The 23,546-nt window shown below is 39.7% G+C and overlaps 1 protein-coding gene across 1 annotated transcript in view; it reads right to left on the bottom strand.

Moving 5' to 3' along the window:
- The window catches only part of LOC101841462 (cytochrome P450 2J4), a 30,422-nt gene extending 9,511 nt beyond the window's left edge, over positions 1–20,911 (bottom strand). Inside the window, exons 1-6 of the mRNA XM_040757141.1 lie at positions 20,516–20,911; positions 14,646–14,808; positions 13,450–13,599; positions 12,880–13,040; positions 8,617–8,793; positions 5,269–5,410 (exon numbers count right to left, since the gene is read on the bottom strand). Coding sequence (XP_040613075.1) covers positions 5,269–5,410; positions 8,617–8,793; positions 12,880–13,040; positions 13,450–13,599; positions 14,646–14,808; positions 20,516–20,725 — 1,003 coding nt within the window. The 5' untranslated portion in view covers positions 20,726–20,911. The remainder of the gene's footprint in view (positions 1–5,268; positions 5,411–8,616; positions 8,794–12,879; positions 13,041–13,449; positions 13,600–14,645; positions 14,809–20,515) is intronic.
- Between the last annotated feature and the right edge of the window lie 2,635 nt (positions 20,912–23,546).

Genomic DNA, 23,546 nt, shown 5'->3' with positions numbered 1-23,546 from the left:
TCAACATACGAAAATCCATATGTAATCTTTCATAAGCTGAGAAACAAAAATCACATGATCATCTCACTAGATGCTGAAAAAGCCTTTGACAAAATCCAACACCCCTTCATGATAAAGGTCTTGGAGAGATCTGAGATAACAGGAACATTCCTAAACATAATAAAAGCTATATAGAGTAAACCAACAGCCAACATAAAACTAAATGGACAGAAACTCAACCTGATTCCTCTAAAATCAGGAACAATACAAGGCTGTCCTGTCCACTCTCTCCATACCTCTTCAATATTGTACTTGAACTTCTAGCTAAAGCAATACAACAACAAAAGGAGATCAAGGGGATACAAATTGGTAAGGAAGAGGCGAAATTTTCACTATTTGAAGATGATATGATGGTTTACAGAAGTGACCCAAAAAACTCTACCAGGGAACTCTTACAGCTGATTAACACCTTCAGCAAAGTGACATGATACAAGATCAACTCAAGAAAATCAGTAGCCCTACTATATACAGATGATAAAAGGGCTGAGAAAGAAATCAGAGAAATATCACCCTTTACAATTTCCACAATCAACATAAAATACCATGGGGTAACACTAACCAAACAAATGAAAGACCTGTATAGCAAGAACTTTGAGTCTTTAAAGAAAGAAATTATAGAAGACACCAGAAAATGGAAAGCTCTCCCATGCCCTTGGATAGTAGGATCAACGTAGTACAAATGGCAATCTTGCCAAAAGCAATCTACAGATTCAATGCAGTCCCCTTTAAATTCCCAGAACAATTCTTCACAGACCTTGAAAGAACAATAATCAACTTTATATGGAAAAACAAAAGACTCAGGATAGCAAAAACAATCTTATTCAACAAAGCAATGTCTAGAGGCATCACCATCCCTGATTTCAAGCTCTATTATAAGCTATAGTCCTGAAAACAGCTTGGTATTGGCACAAAAAAAAGACAGGTAGACTAATGGAATCAAACTGAACATCCCAATATTAACCCATACACATATGAACATCTGATCTTCAACAAAGAAGCTAAAAAGATATAATGGAAAAAGAAAACATCTTAGGCAAATGGTGCTGGCATAACTGGATGCTGGCATGTAGAAGAATGAGGATCGATCCATGTTTATCGCCATGCACAAAAGTTAAGTCCAAATGGATTAATGACCTCAACATAAATCCAGCCACACCGAACCTCTTAGAAGAGAAAGTGGGATGTATCCTTGAATAAATTTGTATAGGAGACTGCTTCCTGAAAATAACATCAGTTGCACAGACACTGAGGTCAACAATTAAGTCATGGGACCTCCTGAAACTGAGAAGCTTCTGTAAAGCAAAGGACACAGTCAACAAGCAAAATGGGAAAAGATATTCACTAACCCCACATCTGACTGATGGCTGATCTCCAAAATTTACAAAGAACTCAAAAAGCAACTCAAAACACCAAAGGATCCAATTAAAAAGTGGGCTACAGAACTAAATAGAGAATTCTCAACGGAGGAGTCTAAAATGGCTGAGAGGCACTTAAGAAAGTGCTCAACATCCCTAGAAATGAGGGAAATGCAAGTCAAAACAACTCTGAGATACCATCTTACTCAAAAACACGAATGACAGTTTATGCTGGAGGGGATGTGGAGAACGGGGAACACTCCTCCACTGCTACTGGGGGTGCGAACTCATATAACCACATTGGAAATCAGTATGGAGTTTCCTCAGGAAAATGGGAATCAGCCTACCACAAGACCCAGCAATTCCATTCTTAGGCATATACCCAAAAGATTCATATTCATATAACAAGGACATCTGTTCCACTATATCATAGCAGCATTATTTGTAATAGCCAGCACCCGGAAGCAACCTAGATCCCCCTCAACTGAAGAGTGGATAGAGAAAATGTGGTACATCCACACAATGGAGTACCACTCAGCAGAGAAAAAATGGAATCTTGAAATTTGCAGGCCAATGGATGGCACTGGAAGAAAATATCCTGAGTGAGGTAACACAGTCACAAAAAGACAAACATGGTATGTACTCACTCCTATATGGATTTTAGACATGGATCAGGGGATTGTCAGCCTATAATCCCACCGCCAGAGAGTCTGGGAAACAGGGTGAACCCTAAGAGAGACATGCATGGTACCCCCAGAGAAGGAGAATGAGACAAGATCTCCTAATTGGATTGCCAGCATGGGAGAGGAGAGGGCAGAGGGAGATGGGAGAAAGAGAGGGGGAGAAGAGGAGGGAAGAAAAGGACATGGGGGAGCAGGAAGGTTGAGTCAGGTCAAGAATAGAGGAGAGCAGGATGAGAGATACCATAATAGAGGGAGCACTAATGAGATTTTCAGAGATCGACAAGAATGACACCAACTAGCATTAAGGCTACATTAAATGCCCTCCCCTGATAATGAGATTGATAACTACTTTATATGCCATCCTAGAACCCTCATCCAGTGGCTGACAGAAGCAGGGGCAGACACCTACAGCTAAAAATCGAACTGAACTCCTGGAACCTAATTGCAAAGAGGAGTGAGGAGCAAAGAATGAAGACCAGGCTGGCGAAACCCATAGAGGCAGCTGACCTAAACAAGGGGGAATGCATGGACCCCAGAATGATGACTGAGATGCCAGTAAGTGAGTAACCTTTGAAAATGCCCCATGGAAGGAAGGCCTTACCCTCCCTGGGGAGTGCATGGGGGATAGAGTGGGGTGTTGGGGTGGTTGGGAGGAGGGTGAGAAGAGCAGGGAGAGGGAGCTGGGAGTAACATGTGTAAAAAGTTAAAAAATTATTTTAAAACAATGAAAAAATAAAAACAAAATTTGCAAATAAATGTGAGTTTCATCTTTGGAACAAGGCCTGTTACAATGATGTCTGCTTCCTTTCTTCCCTGTTTTCCTTCCAGGGGAAGGTGTCCTCAATGGTACCAATTTACAGAGAGGTGAGCTTCAGTTTAGCTTCAACTCAGCAACAGTTTAAAGGGAATTTGTAGTAACAATCTCATTACTAGGTCTAACTTAGGGATTTCTTCTGAGAGAGAAATAAATGTATATGACTTGCACTACTGTTTAAATAAAAATTAACTGGGTGTAAAATACATTCAACATAAAACTTGTCACAACATCAATTTGGGGGGTATTTTCTTCGCATGTAACTAAATAATCTCAAACTTGTGAAAGTCCTTCCTCAGGCTCTCAAGTATTTTGACTAAGTTGTATGCCATCAATCACAACTCTTTTTAACACTTTTAATTGTACAGTTCAACAAATGTGTTCATATTGCTGTACAGTCAATGACCAGAACATTTTCTATCTTGCAAAATTGAAACTCTGTGATATCAAACAATTTCTGGTTCTACCTTCCTCCATTCAATCATCTTTGTATAGAGATTTAACTATTCGACATAACTCATTTGAGTTGGATAGGACAGTTCCTATAATTGTGTGATTAGTCATTTAACTTTAGCACAATATCCTCATAGTTCATCCATTGCTTGGAATCATCAGAACTTTTTTCCCTCCTGCTGAACAGCTGCACTATCTTGTGCATCTATTTGTGGTCAGTGAACAGTCTAGCTAATCCTATCTCTTGACTATTATGCATATTGTAAAATGAACATGTGTGGAATTTTTCATGTAAATCTACTGATATTTTTAAGTTGTTATTCTAGAGGTCAAGCCTGTATTCTAACTCAGCAGTTTTTAAATCTTAAAAAAATATTCTTCTCCAGGTGCATAATATTTTTAAATCAAGATGCATTTATATAAATAGAGGTACACATATGCATTTTGTGTTCCCGGTGAATGAGAGATCCTGTCTCAAAAAGTGGATGTTGGTTCCTGAGGAATGATAATTGCAGCTACACTATGGCTTCCACATGTACACACACACACACACACACACACACACAGAGAGAGAGAGAGAGAGAGAGAGAGAGAGAGAGAGAGAGAGAGAGAGAGAGAGAGAGAGAGAAGTTTCTGTTCTGCCTAGTACTGAAACGAATTAGCCCCAAATAAACACACAAAGACTTACATTAATTTATATACTGGTCGATGGCTAGGGCTTCTTACTGGCTAGCTCTTTCTTAAATATTAACCCATTTTTATTAATCTAAATATTTCCACATGGTCTTAGCTTACCTAAGAAGGGTCTGGACCTGTTACTCCTTCCTCTGCTACATGGCATCTCTTGGTGGTTCCTCTTCCCAGCCTTCTCCTGGTCTGTTTGCCCAGCCTATGCTTCCTGGCCAATCAGTATTTTATTCATCAACCAGTAAGAGAAACATATATGCAGAAGGACATCCCCCATCACACACACACACGCATGCACGCGCGCACGCACGCACACACGCACACACACTGGAGTGGTAGTTCTATAAACATTTTTTCTTTACCACACAGGAAAGAAAAAATTCAAATTTCATCTTAAGGCAAATATAGTTGGCCTGTATCTACTAAATGTATTTTATACCTCATGAACAAACCATTACCCACTATTCGAAAAACAAAACAAACAATAGCAAAGAAATGGTCTATGACAGAAAATTTTTTCCTATCCTCAAATTTTTGAACTTTTCTAGAACCCAAAGGAATAAAAATGATGGGATGGATCATTCTCCTAGATGAATGCCAGTCAATGGAGACAGGAACAATGTGTTGAGCCCAGTCATGGAGGAGTAGCTGGTCACTTCTGGAGGAAAATGACAGTAGTTCTCTTGTCTACAAGTTCATGGAGGAATTTGAAATGACTTAGGGAGGTAGTACCCGAGGACATTCTTCTAGAATGGGTAAAAACTGTGAGAGAACACTCTTGATATCATGGTTTAGAGGCAAGAATAAGAAGGCGTAGAGCGTAGGAAGGGCACTGGGGAGGTGAGGAGTTGAGGCTGATAAGGCACAAGGTGACATCAGAATGTGTTGAACACCAGGACAGAGTTTGGACAGAATTCAGAGTAAAATGGGAAGGACTACTCAAATGGAAGAAGGATGTGAACGGATATATTTTGCAAATGTCTGCACCTTTGGGACCCATCTCAGTTCAGACAGAACATACACAGCACACACACATAATGGATACATTTTGCAAATGTCTGCACCCTTGGGACCCGTCTCAGTTCAGACAGAACATACACAGCACACGCACATTTTCCAGCGCACATTGCCTCACAGCTGTCCCACTTGGTTCCACTCCATGATGTAATCCTGCATTCTATCTACACCACAGCGTCCAGAATTCTGCTTTGTCTGGGTGCAGTCACCACGTGCTCACCTTGGACTTCCGGGTAGAGGGCCATGTAGAGCAGAGCCCAGCGCAGTGTCGTGGATGTTGTCTCCGTTCCAGCAAAGAAGAGGTCCAGAGTGCTGCAGATGAGGTTTTCCTCATTGAAACTTGTAGTAGTCTTGTCTGGGTACTGGAAAAAAGACAGTGTGTGCTTGCTTAGTCAGAGGGTTTGTGATTGTCTCAATACACAGACTCTGATGCTGGGGAACAAATGTGGAAGCAGTCATTTAAAATTATATTCCTCTTGACCTACTCAGCAAGTAGCTATATCATGAGCCATATCGTGCCCCCAGTGCAAGGAGATAGACATAGAAGAAGGTCTTCTTTTACCCTGGGGAATGAGTTCAGAAGGACTCATTTCAAATGATATTGCTTTGGTCTCTGTAGGAGGCATTTTCCTACTCCAAGTGCATCTGGTACTCAGGTGGATGACTATCAAGACAGTTATTTTCTTGTGACTAGATTTTTGAAAAACTTTTATCAAGATGGTATCAGAACAGGACACACACACACACACATATTTGGCTTCCAGTATTGGCCACATTGTTAAGTCATAATCTGATCTAAGAGGTTCACTTCACATTTTTATCTGCTACAGTTTATAAGATGAGAAAAACACACTTATTTTAACACATTATATCAACTGTAAAGACTTGCTGATTCCCTCAGTTATTCTTTGGTATATAATTCCATCTTTACTAACTTACTCTAGAAACATCACTATTTACATTGCTCATAATATTGGTGGTCTCACAACTGCACTCCATATGGTGAATAATTTGCCCATTTTTTTCAAGGGATAAAATGTTGCTTCTATTGATAACATACCAGGAAGATGAACTATGACAGAACAGGGGATGAAATTTGCCATTGAGCCCCTGGACGGAGAAGGAATCCATAATCTAATGAGTCGAAGCTCATAGGAAGGATTTTCAGTGATGTGTATTTGCCATGACTCTATTGAGATCAGAGTATTAAATATAGTTTGAATCTAAACTGATCCCTACAGGCTCAAGTTTGAATACTTGCTTCCTTGCTGCTGGAACTGTTTGGGGATACTCTGGAACAATGGCTGTTGGGATCCAGCTGGAGTAAGTCAGTCAGCAGAAGTGGGATTCCTGTGGCTGTGTCAAAGTCTTGGATTCCAGCCAGTGTTAGCTTCCTGTTCTACCCTGACATAAACATGCCCCCACCACATCCTTTTCCCATTCCTGCTCTTTCATGATGGCCCAATACTCCTTGAAAATGTGAGACAAAATTAACCGTCAACCTCTTAAATTGTTTCTGCCTGTTGCTGTCACAAGACAAAAAGTGTCAAATACATCCACTGAGCTGCTTTCTGCCTGCTCATGTATGACTGAATGATGTTTGCAAGAGATCTTGGGGAGGCAGCTGCCCCACCCAAACCTTAAAACTGAACTCCAGCATTAAGTTGAAATTTGCCTGTGTCTTGCAGTTGTGGCTGAAAGGGAGTGAATCAAAACAAAGCTCTGATGTCTAATTGCTACTTTCCCCTTGTATATCATTCCTTCTTAAATAAAGAGTAAAAGGTAAGGAAGGGCATGAAAGGGACATACCTACCATTTATAGGCAGGGAACCCTTTACTTATAATGACACTCCTGAGTTATATTACTACTAATTTTCACTCAAATGGGGTATGTGAAGATGTCTATATTTTCACTTTTGAAACCTTCACATGCTACTTAATAATCTAAAACAGGAATAGCCTTAGTGGATTTGATTAATTTGAGAGGGGACAATTATCATGCACTGTCCATATGAGAATGTGCTTGAGGGTCACAGCCAAATAGATGACAGGAAAAGGATTTTACAGTTTGGGAACTGAAGAGAGAGGCAGAAACCACAGCAAAAGATAGCAGTGCCTTTGTAGCCAAGTCCAGTGGTCTTTCATCCCAGAACTCAAGAGGCAGAGGCAGGTAGATCTCTGTGCTTTCAAGACCACTCTGGTCTACAGAATGAGTTCCAGGACAGTATATTACTTTAAGGCTATCAGTAATGGATGCTTGGATATTCAGTAAATTTCTAACTTTATTTTGGTGAATGCCTAATGAAGAAGCTCTGGAAACAACTGAAAATTCAGTTTAAGCTACATGACTCTCCACTGGCAATGTGTACTACTCAGGCTTTGCCCTTGAACTTGAGAAGGATCCAAAGACTAAATTCTGAGATAAATGCATTTTTCCTTTTTTTTTCGGTTTTTCAAGACAGGGTTTCTCTGTGCAATAGCCCTAGCTATCCTGGAACTAGTTCTGTTGCTCATGGTGATCTAAAACACACAGAACTCTACCAGCCTCTGCCTCCAGAGTGCTGGGATTAAGGCATGTGCCACCACTGACCAGAGCCTTTTTCTATTTTTATCAGCTCTTTGCCTATGTATATTTCTAGTTCAGCATAAATATTTCAATAAGTTTTATATTTATACCACCAAAGTAAAAATCAGTGAGTCAACTGAACTCTGAATCTCTAGCCTTATGATTCTTAAATATGTGATTTTTGTCTACAATTGTTTCATGTAGATTAAATGGCCCAGATGATGTCCCAGGACAAGTCATAAGACAGGGCATGTTTTTCAGTGTGCAATGTTAAGTCAGTAAGAAATAATGTAAAAGAGGATAGAAGGAAGATAGGCCATGGCTGGAGTGATGATTCAATGGGAAGGTCGCTCTTCCAGATGATCTGGGTTCTATTCTCAGCACCCACATGGCTGCTCACAACTGTCTGTAACTCCCATTCCAGAGGTTCCAGAAGCGTCTTCTGGCCTCTGTGGGCACCAGGCATGCATGCAATGCAAAGACATATATGCAAACAAAGTATTCATATACATAAAATAAAATAATTTAAAAAACATAAGCTAGTCCAGAAGGCTAAAACAGCATTAAAGGTGGAACTAATAACAGAAAATGAAGAACAATGGATTAAGATACGAGATATATTAATAGGACAGGGCATTAATAGTAGGGATGAAATCTCGAAATGTAGTGTAAAGAAACAAGGGTCAGCAGGGGAAGTGTTTAGAAGGATTAGTGAGACAAGGCACTGAAGAACAACGAAGAGCAACTTGAGAAAGATTTCACCATAATAAAGTTCTTAAACTTGACAAGGAACAAAACAGAGTCATCCAGAAAGAAAATGAAAGAAAATTTATACCAATTAACTTTGTTATAAGGGGTAAGTAAGTCTATTCGCCTGTTAAAGTACCACATTGTCTTGAAGAAGAAGAAGGAGAAGGAGGAGGGGGAGGAGGAGGGAGAGGAGGAGGGAGAAGAAGGAGGAAGAGGAAGAGGACGAGGAGAAAGAAGCAGCATCTTCCCCACCTTTGTCATTTCCTTGAGGAAAGCATCAATGAAGTCTCTTGGCTCATCAGGGTTCCAGTCTTTCCGGTGATTCTCGATCACAGAAGAAACAAACGATTTCAGTTTTTCCCAGTTTCTGAAAACTGTTTGGTGTGAGCCAGGAACATATTTCATTATCCATGGAAAAATATTGTAGAGCTGATTGGGAAAAATGAGATGGTCATGGAGACACTATGGTGCCACTTGACTATGTTTCAAGATATAGTCTTGTCTTTCTCTTTGTTTTTTACTGTGAAAATGTGGGACAAATTTTTGTTTTCCCTCTCACCTACCTCAAAAACATTTCAACTCTGCTGTAAATGTATATCGAGCTTCTAGCAAGACCACTTCTTACTAGATGAACTGCCTGTTACAGTCTACACACAACCACCTCTTTCTGGATGTTGGGACAGCATTTAACATGTTTATTGGTTATCCTGTCAATGGCATTGCAAGTTATTTTGCATACAGTTTCCAGATAGAATATTTGTTAATGTAATCACATGCTTGACTCTGTGACTTTCAATATTCAAGGACTGTCCCTAGTCTTGAAGTCGAACATAGTGCTTTTTATATGTAAGTGTTACAGGGATGGAACCCCCAGAACTCCATCATTGCCCCAGTTTCTCTAGGCATTCCAACCACAGAAGCCTCTGAAATCAAACTGAGGGCATTATGTGTTGGGGGCCCTGGTAGGCGCTATTTGTTGAGCCTAAAAATTCCCCTGAAATTATTATAACCCTGTCCTTCACTTCCCTTCATGAAGGTGTAGCTCAAGTCTCTTTGGAGGTTCTTTATTTGATTATTCTTAAAGTAACAGGCATTTATTTTTTCACCTTTCTAATTCTTTGTCATGACTTACTTTCCTTTGGGGAAATTATAGTAATATGTATTGTGCAGGTAACTGTATATTCTGGTTTAATCCCCATATGGTAAGACTGCAATCTTTCATGAAGTAAAAGTGGATGGTGAGTGATGTTTCAATAAAACTTGTGGTGAAGAGATAGCTTACCACAATGAAAAAAATCAATGAGATTAAAAGTGAGACAGACATGCGTGTGATTTTTACCTCTGATGCCTCCTAGTTATAATGAGTTGTAGCAGTTACAATAACAATATTAATAATGTTAATATTATTGAAAGTAAGCTTTGATAATACAGTATGATAATGAGGTCTTCCTGTATCTGAACACTGAATGGCATAAGACACACAAAGTATTGCACAGAGGTCTGGTGGGCTGGTATCTATATTTGTTTGCACAACTCTCTGTACCTGCTTGCACACATCATATTGCATCATTTTATATGTAGAAGATCACAGCAAAAATGGAGTTTTGCAGCTGTCAATAAAAATGCCTGATGTAATCAGTCACTCCGAGTTTATTATCACTTTCTGCCACCTCTTTGTTCCCTTCTAAGATTTTTCTCCTTGATACTCACACCTAGAAGTGAGCCTGGTACTCACTGGACCCCCCTGACTTCCTAGGCTCTGCTTGCTGAAAGTAAAACAATGTAACTGCTGGGCTTGGACTACCATGACTGAAAGTTAAAACACAGAACACAAAATAACGTAGGCAATAAGCACAGCTGATCTCATTCTTTACACCTATTTTCAGACCTACAAGTAACGCTAATTAATTCCTCAGTTTTTAGTGAGAGCGTCCCTGAAATTGAGGAGAAAATGGTTGTGGTGATAAGAATAAATCTACTTTTGGGTGCATATTAGAGAAGTTGATGCATAGAAACAGAAGGTCTTAAAGAGAAGGGGAACTTTTGAGTCCGTGCCTCAGATTCATTTTCTCTGGAACCATTATGTACCCAAGACAAGGTAAAGTTAAAACCTCCACAACTGCTACCTCCACACACTCCAGAAGAGATGTCCAAGAGAGCATGAAGTGTAGCACAGAAACTCGAGACATATGGAAATACAAGCCAGGAGGACGCCACTAAAAAAATCACAAACTCCTGAACTAATCAACTCAGAGAAACGGAAACAGAACAATGCTACACAAAAGTTGCAAAAGTTTTCCAGTAAAAATGAGGGAACTGAGGTTTTGATCTAAAAAAAAGTAAATATTGAAAATTAATAGCTGAATGAGTAAAAAAAACACACACACACAATAAAAACCATCACCAACAGACTAGATCATGCAAATGACTCTCAGGAATGGAGCATAATGATGAGGGCACACATCATTCAAAAACCCACTAGGGAAAATAATGAGCATGACCATAATGTCTAAGAACTCAGGGATACAATCAGAAAATTGACCTAGGTAGCCATAGGACCACAGGGTCACAGATAAGAAACCAAGGATCCGGGATAAAGAAAAAGTGAACAGAGAATCAATGAATTTATAGCAGGTCTTTCCCCAAATCTAGAGAAAGAAATAGATTTCCAAATGCAAAAAGTATTTAGTCCCTTAAAATAAACAGACCATAGGAAATCGCCTCTGTGATTATGTTAAAGATGCCAAAAATTACAAAAGCTGTAAGGAAAAATATCAACTCATATGTAGAGTCATAAAAATTAGAATATCAAATTGCTCATCGTCAATCCTCAAGCCAAGAAAGCATGAGATGGCACAGTTTATACTGTGTAAGTAACTGCCAACCATGAATCCTCTATCCAAAATTGCTGTCTTGTAAAATTGATATAGAAACAAAGATATTTCATGCAAAGTACAAACCAAGACAATTCAGGAGCACTAAGGCACCAATAGCAATGGTGCTTAAAGGAGGTATTATACACAAAAGAAAAAAATCCAATTATGAAAACAGGAAAAAATAAATTTCATGAGAAGCATTGTTGAGCAAATGACAGCTAGAGGAGAATCCACTGTGTTCAACACATAAAACAAGCAACCCTTAGTAGTATTAGGGAAGAAAGTAAAATATAAATAATCCATCCAAGAAGAAAACCAGCAAAATCATAGAACTCAGTGGCATGGTTCAATCATCATCTTAAATGTAATTGACTCCAACAAGTCAAAAAAGAGACACAGACTAGCAGACCAAAATCACAAACCTAAATCAAAGTTTGTGTTGTCTCTATGAAACACATCTTACTGGTAAAGATAACCACAAATTAAGAATCAAAGAAAAACAATGTATAAAGTAAACAGAAATAGAACAAGCTGACATGGCTTTCTGATATCTGATAAAACAGATTTTAAATCCAAAGATTCAGAAGCGATAATGATATTACATAGGGGGAACAATTAATGAACCATAACAATTGCAAATAAAAAGGTATACACACACACTCTTACATTTCTGATACACACACGATGGAAGGAGAGAACCAACTGCTGAAAGTTGTTCTCTGACTTGTGCGTCCCTATGCATGTAACAAATGTGTACATGTGTATACACACTCACTAAACACGATGTCATGAAAATGTTTTAAAAACGAACAAACATGCATACATATCACATCAAGGTATTAGAGGACTACCGCAGCAGGCCTAGCAGAAGGAAAACCAGTCAGATAAAATCAAGCACTTGTGGTTAATTTCACCTTACAACTGTCTTCCATATTCATAGGTATGGGTGTCAGACCAACACACCTGTGGAGAGTGTTTGAGTGGCTATAAGGAGTACACATGGAAACTGGGACATAGTTGGAGGTGACACATATACCTTAAATGTTTATATTTTCTAGTATTAGACTGATAGCATCATGTCGATGATTATGGGGACAGTGTACACTTCTGAATCTTTAATTATCTTATATATCCAGATGCAAATATAAGACAAATGAGTGTGTCACATAGACACTGATATGGAACTGTTATTCAAAATACTCTAAACCTAGGAAAACTCATTTATCTGACTGTATAAAATGACAACACATTCAGCCAGTGTACTGCTATTCTGCAGATAACAAGGAACCATGAACAAAGAGGAATATCGATACAAGGTGATGTGCTGGAAAGTTCCTTCAGAAGGTGACTCTGAGGTAGGAAGAGAAGGAGAAAAGAGAGTCCAAGTCAACAACAACATTTCTATTCTCTAAAAGATACCAGCATTCCCATATGCATGTATATAGACCAATATAAATATTAAAATAGTTCATATAAATGATAGATATGTTTTGTATATATGAAGTTTCTTGTATTAACAAAAACTTAAAAGTCAAGAGGCGAATTTCAAATATAGTTGAATCAAACTCAATATTTAAAATATTACATGATAACATCAAAATGCCCCACCCTTCAAAGATAAGCAAAGAAGAGTGCTTACCTGGCACACCATTGATGACTCCAAACACGTGGCCTCATCCAGTAGCCTCAGCATCTCCTGAAACCGACTGTCATGGAACTCAAAGCGTTCCCCAAAGGTGACAGAGCAAATGACATTGGAAACTGCATTGTTGATACTAAAGTGAGGGTTGAAAGGCTGTCCTGGAGGTGGAGAGAGGGAGAGATGGGTCCTACAAGGTTACACATTTGTTCATACATTTGTTTCTATTTCCTATACTAGATTAACTTGATATAATGGAGAAACACACATTGCAGAGAACCATGTAAGAGGCTTTGGTCAGAGCATACTACATAGTGGAGTATGCTCTGACATGCTCCAAGGACTCTGCTAATTCATGGGAAGCCACACGGATGACCTGGTGTTGTGTGAAGCAGTATGTCTAATGACCATGTGTGTGCTCAGATGCAGAGTCATGGCTAGATGTCCACTGCTCAGTCCTCAGTGTTCAGCACAGTGAAGGCCCAGGACAAGCACTTAGACACTCAGGAAGAATCTGTTCATTGAATGAAAGGGCCACAGCCTCCCACACCTGCCCTGTGAAATGCTCACCTCCCTCCTCTTTTATGGCCTCCACAAGGTATCTGGCTTCCTCCTGTATGCGCTGCTCTAAGCTCTTCTTTCCCAACCCAAAGTTCCTCAGTGTCATCAGGGCGAACCTTCTTTGTTCCTTCCATGTCTGGCCACTGGAGAAGACCAGTCCTGGAAAGAAGAGATTTAGCATTATGACATTGAAATTCTGATCTAAAATTACCTTGTGAGCTCTATGGACATATGTGTGATGGAAAAGAGAAGGGGCAATAAGAGGCTTGGTAGCTGTCTAGAGAGAATAACCGAAACCAAGAAACATGATGGCTAACATATCTGCAACATCACACACAGATATTTCTTATTTATTATGTGATTTGTTTCTCTTAGGAATTCTGCATGTTTATTATTAACCAGCAACAGGTCCATTACCACTGCTGCAAAGAAATGGGAAACACATAATACATTAAATTTTTCAAGGGAGCACAGTTGTTTGGCAACCAGGTATTCAAATACACATTACCTGGTTCCAATGCTAACATAAAAGCCTACTAAGTTGTGTTAAGTTGATTAGCAGACACAGACTAAAGGATTAGACAAGGCATATAAATTAAAGAGGTAAGAAAGGCCCTATAAGAGACTTCCTAGTCAACACAAGATTTAAGGGATGAAAAAAATAAATCAATGTGGTAAGAAGCATCAGTATTCCACACAGAAAGAACAAGAGAAAAGCATTCCAGTATGTTTAGCATCAACCACCTATTTCATGCCACATGCAATGTGACATGCAAGTCCGTTTCTCAACTTTCCAAGAGATCCTCAACTCTTTAAACATAAGCCTTGGTCTCTCTGGTCCCACACATCATCAGGTAGCCATTTCTTCATCACCAGCCTGGTCATTCGGCAACCAGACACTTCCTGAAACCCTTTCCCAGTATTACCTGGGAGCCTGCCATTCCAGATTTCCATCCTAATTCCTTCTCACTTACACGTTTAGAACTCGTTTTGCAAGACACTTGGTTTCTCTTGATATCCCTTAGGATGACACTCTTAAGTCCTCTGATGGGTGCTTTCATTCAGGAAATATGACATACTGCTTCCCTTAAATATGGTGATTCATAATGGGATTGGCTTATGGGGATGTTGGAAAGTCAGAGACGCGCACCTCTAACATATCATAAACACTATAATAGACATTCCACCGTGCTCAATAAACTTACCATTGTTATTAGAGATACGTTCTCGGACAAGAGTGACAGGACGAGTCAGAATGTTTTCTTCCAGGTGAGTAAAGACTTCTTTGATTAAGGGCAGTCCAGTTACAACCACTGAAGTTACGTCACCAATATTCAGGCTAAAAATGTTCCCATATTTCTTCACAAACTGAAAAATATTTCAATAGTTGTAGTTAGATGTGCCCATGTCTGTGTATCCAGGGATGGTAGGCACATGTGTAGCTAACAGAATTCATATTAAGAGGTTTCTGTGTATAGGGAGATGTACTTTTGTCTGTGGCAGTGTTTTTGAAATTGTGTTTTCTTCAACTGCATTAGATTCAAATTTAAATCAGGCAAAAATTTTTATTGTATAAATTCATTAATGTTAGTCTGTATGAACTGACTATGTATCTACCATGTGTCAACCTAGAAGAAATCATGAGCATGTAAGTTTCAACAAAGAAGCAAAATCTCTGACCTGAAGCATCTGGAAATCCAATGAAAGGAGAATGTGTGGCACTTTGACCTGACAATGTCCAACGAGGGTGTGTATAGGTTTGACGTTGGTGCAGACTGTATGGACTTCCTAGTAGATCAAACTGTTTAGTCAGAAGATAGTGCCTTGTACTCATCAACATGCATTAGATATGGGATGTACATGTGTGACTAATGGGATAAACACTAAGGGAACTCTGTGTATTTGTATATGGAAGAGGTGCCTTGGTGTGATAGCAATGTTCCTGATTTCTTTTTTCTCTCTACCAAACTCCAGTTTCAGATTAGAAATTTCCTCACAAATCTTTCATTCGTATATCCAGTCAACATGAATTAAATGAGCATTAACTTGTTCCTAGACTAATTCATGAAGATGTAAGTGTTTCAAAGATATCTCAAAGGTTGTAAGTGAAACATTTTGACATCCAGTGAGAAAGAGAATAAAGGGCATCAGTCCAGAGAAAGATTAAGATGTATATGTGCAAGGCTGCTATAGCAACCATGGAATATTTAATCAAAATCCAGCATCAGTTTAGGCAAAGGAGAATGTGCCCTTCCCAAACCTTGCTGGATATGAAGAGTACAATAAAGGGTTGATGATAGCAGTAGAGACATCTCTGAAGATCTGGAGTGATGCAAGCTTGTAGGCTCTGTAGTTCACTAACTGGAGTCTTGGGGAAGATGCTCTCTTCCAAGTCCTCAGACCACCAGCTATAAAAGAGTAAATAGTGCCCCCTCTTCAAAGAGTTCTGTGGGGAAGGATACAAGTGGCGCTACGAGAAGTATTTTGTTTAGTTCCAGGCACCAAGCCACCCACTGCATCTCTGAGAAATGAATAAGCTCTGTGTTCAAAGGCCTGGGAATACAAGTGCATGGTGAGAGCCAGGACAAGAATCCACCAGTCCCAGATAGCCACTCACTGACTGGGTACTCAGAATTCTTTATGCTTAACTTTATTCTTTATGCTATAGTTAGAATTTTCCTCATCTTTCTAAAGGGGGAAATAAGTTGAAAATGATGTTATGTAGCCAAGAAAATGGCTCTTGCCTGGTGGAGGGACTCTGCCAGAAGTTATGCACATCTGTAAAAACATATGACCTTAGTTTGGGTCTCTATAGGACTTGGAGTTTAGTGGCAGTTAAAGAGTGGGGACCAGGCATGAGTGTGTAGGTGATAGAGTTTAGGGAAGCAAGAAGAGGTAGTTGGAGAGAATGAGATAATGAAGATTAAGAACACTCAACGTGTTGCAAAGCTGGATAGCAGCACATGATTCTTTTCAAAGATCCTTCCCCGTGTGTTTACATGTCAGCCCGTATTGACCCACCTCTGGGTTTTGTTGTCCTGATTCTTGTCAGAAGTACCAAACAGAGGGTTCAATTCCTCCAGGTATCTATGGTCCTCTACCCTACTCTTACCTTCATTTACTTGCTCCCTATCACATCTATCTATCACATGAAACTTTGTGGACTCTGTCAAAGCAAATATAATGATTTGGTCTCATTCCAGGCATTTGGATCCATATTATAGATAAAGCCTTATACTCTGTATTTCCTTTGCTCTTTATCTAGAATCCTTGCTAGCTTCATTGAGTTGTAGCACAATCTGTCTTGTCTAGCTTGTAAGGCAAAGCCAACAAGTATATGTCTTTTATTTTAAGAGATGCCAATAGTAGATGTGTACAAATGACGCAAAAATTAATTTCATCTTGATCAAAGTATGGGTGAGTTTTTAGGCTGTATAAAAATTACTAACTTTCAGTATCAAAAAGAAGTTTGGGAATGACTTTAAAAAATGTGACTTAAGTGCCTCCTGACTAGCAATGTGTACCCCATAGATTCTCTAGTTGTACTGGAGAGGGATTCAGCATCTGAGACCAGGTACTGAGACCAACGTTCTTTCCATCTTTACCAGCTCTCTGCCCATGTGTGTTTCTATTTCAACACAAGTTTTATCTTGTTGTGAAACAAGTGGACAAGTCATGATCCTTACAATTCTCAACTGTATTAGCTCTGTCTGCCAATTTACAAATGTACTAAATGACCCAGAAGACATCGGGGTATATGGCATAAGACATGCAGAACACAATTTTTACTCCATACCTAGTAATTCACTTGAAAAAATAAAGCAAAGCTGTTTTTTTAATGTGGCTCAGAGGGGGTAAAACAGAGCTAAAATTGAAAATAACAACAGGAAAACAAACAACAATGGATTGAAATAAGAGATATAAAATTTAACAAAAGAAATAGGAGACAGAAAATTCAATAGTAGAAGTAAATCTTCAAGTGGCTTGTGAAGAACAATGTGGGGCAGGGTGTGTGTCTTGAATAAAGAGAAAGTAGAAGCTAAGGATTAGTGAAACAAATGATGCATGAAGACAAATGATACTTCGGCTCTATTGAAGTCCTTTAGGAGCAACAGAAAAGGTGAATGCAGGGGGGAAAAGGAAAACGGCATCAAATTCACATTCCCACTAGCAGTGTATGAGAAGGTTTGTTAATCTGAATCTTTACAGCCCTATGCAGTGAGCTCTGGGCTGTGGTGTGTGTGTGTGTGTGTGTGTGTGTGTGTGTGTGTGTGTGTGTGTGTGTGTTAGAGGTCAACCTCAGGTATCATTTTCAGGAGCTTCCCACCTTGCTTGTTAGTTTGTTTGAATCAGTGTGTTTCATTAGCACTGAGTGGGCTAGGCAGGCTGGCCAGTGAACTTCGCAGCTTTGGCTGTCTTCTTCTTCCTGTCAATTACTTTATCAAGGCAGGCTACCATACCATGCTCTTGTAGGTTCTGAGGACTAAACTCATATTCTCATTGCTGCATGTTGAACACTTCGCTAACTGAATTTGATTTTTATGGTTATTGTATTTTTAAACCACTTATTTGCCTATTGTTAACACAGTTGTACGTGACACTCTTTCTCTTGATCAGTAGAACCTACCTACTAATACAGAAAACTTCAGTAAACAGTGGAACTATAACTTTATTTTTACTTTGATCAAAATCTAGAAACATAGATGAATACGTTATATGAAATTATTTCTGAATTGGTAAGTGTGTGTGTGTGTGTGTGTGTGTGTGGTGCATAAGTGTGTGTACTAGTGGTCTTGTGTATAGAGAAGAAATTCTTTGTCTCCTTTGCTAAATTGTGTTCCTATGTGTTTCTTTTCATAGGTACATGTCCTAGTTTTCTTTTGGTTGCTGTGATAAAACAATGACCAAAAACAAGTTGGGAAGAAAGGATTTAATTTCACAAGTTATATTTCATCATCAAGTGTAGGAATTACATCATCTCAGTAGGTTGAACTCTCCTGCATTAATTATCAACCAATACCAAATGTCCCTGCACTAAGATGATGGAGACAACTCCTAAATTGAGGTTCTCTCTTTCTCAGATAATGTCTAAGTTTTGTCAAGTTGACTAAGACTAACAAACATAGGATATATTTCTTTTAATCTGAAAAAACACTCAAGACACTGGATTGGGAGTCATTTGACTTGCTTGAATGTGGATTCTGAGTGTTACCCTATGTGTAATTTGGGAGAAACTTAGTGATATTTTCTCTATTTGTTTCCAAATCTATGAACCTTAGGTTCACTGTCAAAAATAAATATGTCAACAAATCCAGTAATAAAGTAATCATAACAATTTAGAAATTAGCAGAGTAATGTGAGGAAATCAACCCTGCACTGCACAGAGAAGGCAGATGGCAAACAGGAAGACCCAGCATCAGAGACTTCACAACTGTGCCTCAATACACAGATGTCCCCTAAAATCCAGGAAAGAGGAAGTAAATGAGACAATTCTTGAAGAACGGCTGAAATGTCCTAGTCTGGCATAATACAAACCTACCATGAAGAACCCAACAGCAAAAAGCCACCGAGTGAAGCAAAACCATTTATATCAGCCTGAAAACACACACACACACACACACACACACACACACACACACACACACACACACACACACACACACACGTCTCTTGAAAGCAGAGAGAAAATGGCTTACTACTGATGGGGAACCCACAAGGGTCAGAATGGAGTATGAGAACATTTAAAAACAACAAGTACAGCAAATGGTCAACCCGGTGTCCTACAGTCGGAAAGAGAGTGTGGGAATGGAGGGGGGAGACATTCTGAGGAGGAGCACAGCTAAGACGTTTCCTTCTGCCACAGCCTCCTCTGCAGGAATGAGAGAGAAAGTGCTAGAGGTCAGAAAGGAAACTGTGACCTGGGAAGAAAAGGCAGCCATGGGAGGATGAGTAAGGGACGAGGCACCAGACTCCTCTGCTTTGAGCTCCGGCTGCACTGGACACCGAAGAGCAGGGCAATGTCTGACGTGGGTGTCAGTGTGTGGGGACAACAGCTGAGACAGTGAGCCATAGAGGGGACAAGGTTCCTCGTGTTTGTAGTCGCTCACTTCACATGGAAAGCAGTGTTAGCAAAGTCTCATGGGCTGCACGTGCATGCTGAGTAACACAGAGCGCTGCTGGACGATAAAAGAGATGCAAAGAGAGAGAAGATGAAGAGAAAGGCAGCCAATCAGAAAATCTTCAAGAAACACACAGGGAAGGGATAATGGAAGAAAGGATGTGGGGAAAAAAGAAGAAAAATTATGGGCTTAGACCCTTAAACAGCAATAAATAATCAGACACAGCCAATCTTCACATGTAATGGACAGTGACAGGGAAAATTAAACACGGCTTGGAGTATTCACCGTCTAAGCAAGGAAAACTGCTGTGGATAACGAGGAACATTACTTGGGGAGACGGCCATGCACCAGAAAGACCTGCCAGTCTCCTGCGTGCACTATGTACACATAATAAACTTCCAGAACTGAGTGGAAAGACAAACAGACTCCCAGTGGAGCTGGCGATTTCTGTGCATCTTCCTCTGGAGTTGATAAAATCAGTAGTTGAGCAGTCGCAAGGATGTAGTAGGACCAACCAAGGATCAGTAAGGGAGAACTAGTATTTATAGAAAACTCCAATTAAGAGAAAAACAGCCCCCCCCAAGACAAGCACTTTAACCAAGTAAGCAAAGGTACCACCTTCCCACCACGCATTTCTGAAATTGTCGGGGCTTATTTATCAAGATATATTATTATGCCTTCAATACACCTGCACTTAAAGATTTAAAATCATCCACAGTGAGTTTTATGACACTTAACAGAATTACAAGGAAAGCCCTTCATACAAGGGTAAGAACATCTCTATTTGGAAACGGAACAGCGTATTTATTAAAGGAGGACACAGGTTTTCGGTTCGGAATAGCAGGTTGCCAACACCAGCCTTTGAACCTGGTATTCTGTCCTTGTCCCTGGATGTCCCCTGTTCCTTTAGCTCGGGATTACATCAGAGCACAGCTAGGCACCCTTGCCCGTCCTACCGGCTGTATTGAGAGGTGCGCCTTATCAAAGTCCAACTGGAATATGCTGCCCACGAAGGGCAGACCCCTCGGCCCTGGCGGGTAGTTCTTGGGGCGCCGGTTTTTGAGATAGTCAGCCAGGAACAGGAAGGTGAAAACAGCCAGCAGCAGGGTGCGGAGATGGAGCGCTGCCCAGATGGCTGCCACCAGGGAGCCCGCAGCGGCGAGCATGACTGGGATTGGAGCTGCCTCTTCTGAGTAATGAGAATCTGAGCTGGAGCAGGTCCCAGGTGTTAATCACCAAGACTTCCCCCACATACCGATCCTTTTATTAGTTCCTCCCTGTCCCTTCCTGTCCACTCCCCTGAGTCCCTCTGGTCTCCTCCCTGCAGCTGGGCTCTCTCATGTTCTCCCTTGCCAGCTAATGTTTCTTGGTGTAGCTTCCTATCTGCTGGAACCAGTCAGCCAGAGCTTATCTGATCACGTGCTTGCGCACAGACTTCACTCCGCCCCATCCCTCAGCGCTTTACCCATTCCTCCCCAACCTTCCCTCCCAGGTCCTTTCTCCCTTGCTGTGCTGTGCCTCGCAGGTGTCCTCCGGGAGTAGCTCTGCCTTGGCTTGTGCTGTACCCAGGAAAACACACAGGGAACATGGTTTTAAAAGGCACTGGTCGATCTGCTAAGGTGGAACCAGGAAATCTCAAGGGACCCCACCCCTAGAAAAAGAACCACAGGCAACTTAGTCTTCCCCAGAGAGGAGCTCTAGAATTGGTTATTCAATACTAAATGACCAACCCTGAAAACAAGTACGGACAGGAAACAAAACGGACCCAGCAGGCTGTATTTATATACTCTTGTGTTAGTATATATATATATATATATATATATATATATATATATATATATATATATAGCAACTATAATAATCAATTTTAAAAAGGTCATCAATTTGAGAGGATGGGAAGTGGGGAGACAGACATGGGTCAGACTGGAGTGATGAAAGGGAAGGGGGGAAATGATGTCGTTATATTTTAATTAAAATTAAAGAGAAACAATTAGAAGGAATGTGGTAGCAAATGCATTAATCCAAGCACTTAGGAGGCAGACTCAGGTAGATCTCTGTTCAAGTTCAGCATAAAATAGCGAGTGCTAGGACAGCCAGGACTACACAGTGAGAGCCTGTCTCACAAAACGAATAATTACAACAACAACAATAATAATTAATAATAAAAATAAAAATGTTAAAAGACAGCCTAAGATTTTCCAGTGAGAAAGTCTTTGCCTCTGGGGACACAATTGTAGCTCTAGAGCTTGTGGTTTAGATGAACCCCAGAGAGCATCCTGAGCATCTGAGAGCCTATTGTGTAAGTAAATTTCCTTATAACTGCAACTTCCCTGGGAAACTTAAATAGTCACAATGACAGCTAACACATCTGGGCTCCAACAATATGTGAGGCAGTGTTCTCACCTCTGTAATAAATCACTTCCCTTTAACAGAGCTATACTTGGTGAAGAAGCACATCCACAGATACTTAATTAACATTGGTTAGAGGAGCACCTTGGCTCTGATTTACTATTATTAGTAACATTGTAATGATTGTGGTTCTGCGGACTAAACCTATGTGAAGTCTGCTTGTTTATCATTTATGTGCTTGCACTTGTGACATGGAGTGCCTCTGGAGGTCAATGCACTACTTGTGGGATTCTTTTCCTCCTTCTACCTTGTGAGACCCAGGAAGCAAACATCTGGCTAGACAGAAAGTGCCTTAACCAGTTGAGCTTTCTTGATACCTACAAAATTTTCTTAAAGTAATCCAAAAGCTCAAAAGACCTCAGTGAGACTAAAGCCCAAAACACTATAACCACACATTACTCCAAATGTTAATAGTGATGGAAAAAAATCTTAGAAACACAGGACGGTCCATTGATGTTTATGGAATAAGAAGAACAGTTATCAACCTTTCATCAGGTCAGTAAATATGAAACTATAAAACAAAGGAATGGTGTGTTCAAGGCAGCAAACAAGGTAAAGAAAGGATCTACTAATGCAGGGTTCTGTATCTGCAAATACCTTACTTCAGAAACTAAGGCAAAATAAACCATTTCCCAACAAAGAAAAGATCAGGACTGGACAAAATCTCAGACGTCCAACATTCCTCAAGCTATTCTGCAAAATAGAAATAGAGCCAACACTTTCAAACTCTTTGGGCAAATATTAACCTGATATCAAAACCAGGCAATGATGCAGAGAGAGACAGAATGATATATATATATATATGTATATATATATATATTTCTTGATGAACATAGAATCCGTGCACTATGGTCAAGTTGGTTTCATTCCAGGGATACAATGATGATTCAGCCTTTACAAACAAGTAAGTTCAATATAGCACACAAATAGGATCAAGGGTCACACTTCAATAAAAAAAAGGTTGTGTGTAGCAAACCAAGAGTCAATCTACTTTCACCACATATATTGGATATTGTACTTACAAATTTACCCAAGGTATTGTAGCAAGAGTAAAAAAGAAAGTAAAATAGAGAAGGAAGTAGATTAATTAGTCCTACAGACTGACTATATGATCCTCTACTTGAAGACACTACAGAATGTACCAAAAACTTATTGCCTAAAGGCAAACTCAGCAAAACAACCTGTACCAAGCTAGCACACAATAACCAGTAACTTTTTTATAGATCAATTAGGTATCAACTTAGAAATCAGAAAAATAATTCTTGTCAAAAGAACTTCAAAAACAATAAAATACTTAGGAATAAGCTTATTCAAGGAAGTAACAGACCTCTAGAATGAGTGCTACAATGCAGAGAAGAAAGAAATTGAACTCCAGAAAATGGAAAGAGCTCCATTGTCATGGTTTGATAGATTAATATTGTGTAAATTGTCATATTCCCCAAATTAGTTTATAGATTCAATGCAATTCCCATGAAAATACCAATGATACTCATGAGAAAATAGATAATCACAATATATGCAATTAAATTATACTAAAAGTCCCTAGTAACAAAAATTAGTATGCTACCGACACAAAAC

This window comes from Mesocricetus auratus, unplaced genomic scaffold, assembly GCF_017639785.1.
Source record: "Mesocricetus auratus isolate SY011 unplaced genomic scaffold, BCM_Maur_2.0 Super-Scaffold_100014, whole genome shotgun sequence".
Classification (NCBI taxonomy): domain Eukaryota; kingdom Metazoa; phylum Chordata; class Mammalia; order Rodentia; family Cricetidae; genus Mesocricetus; species Mesocricetus auratus.
This window is presented reverse-complemented; position numbering and strand designations above follow the sequence as displayed.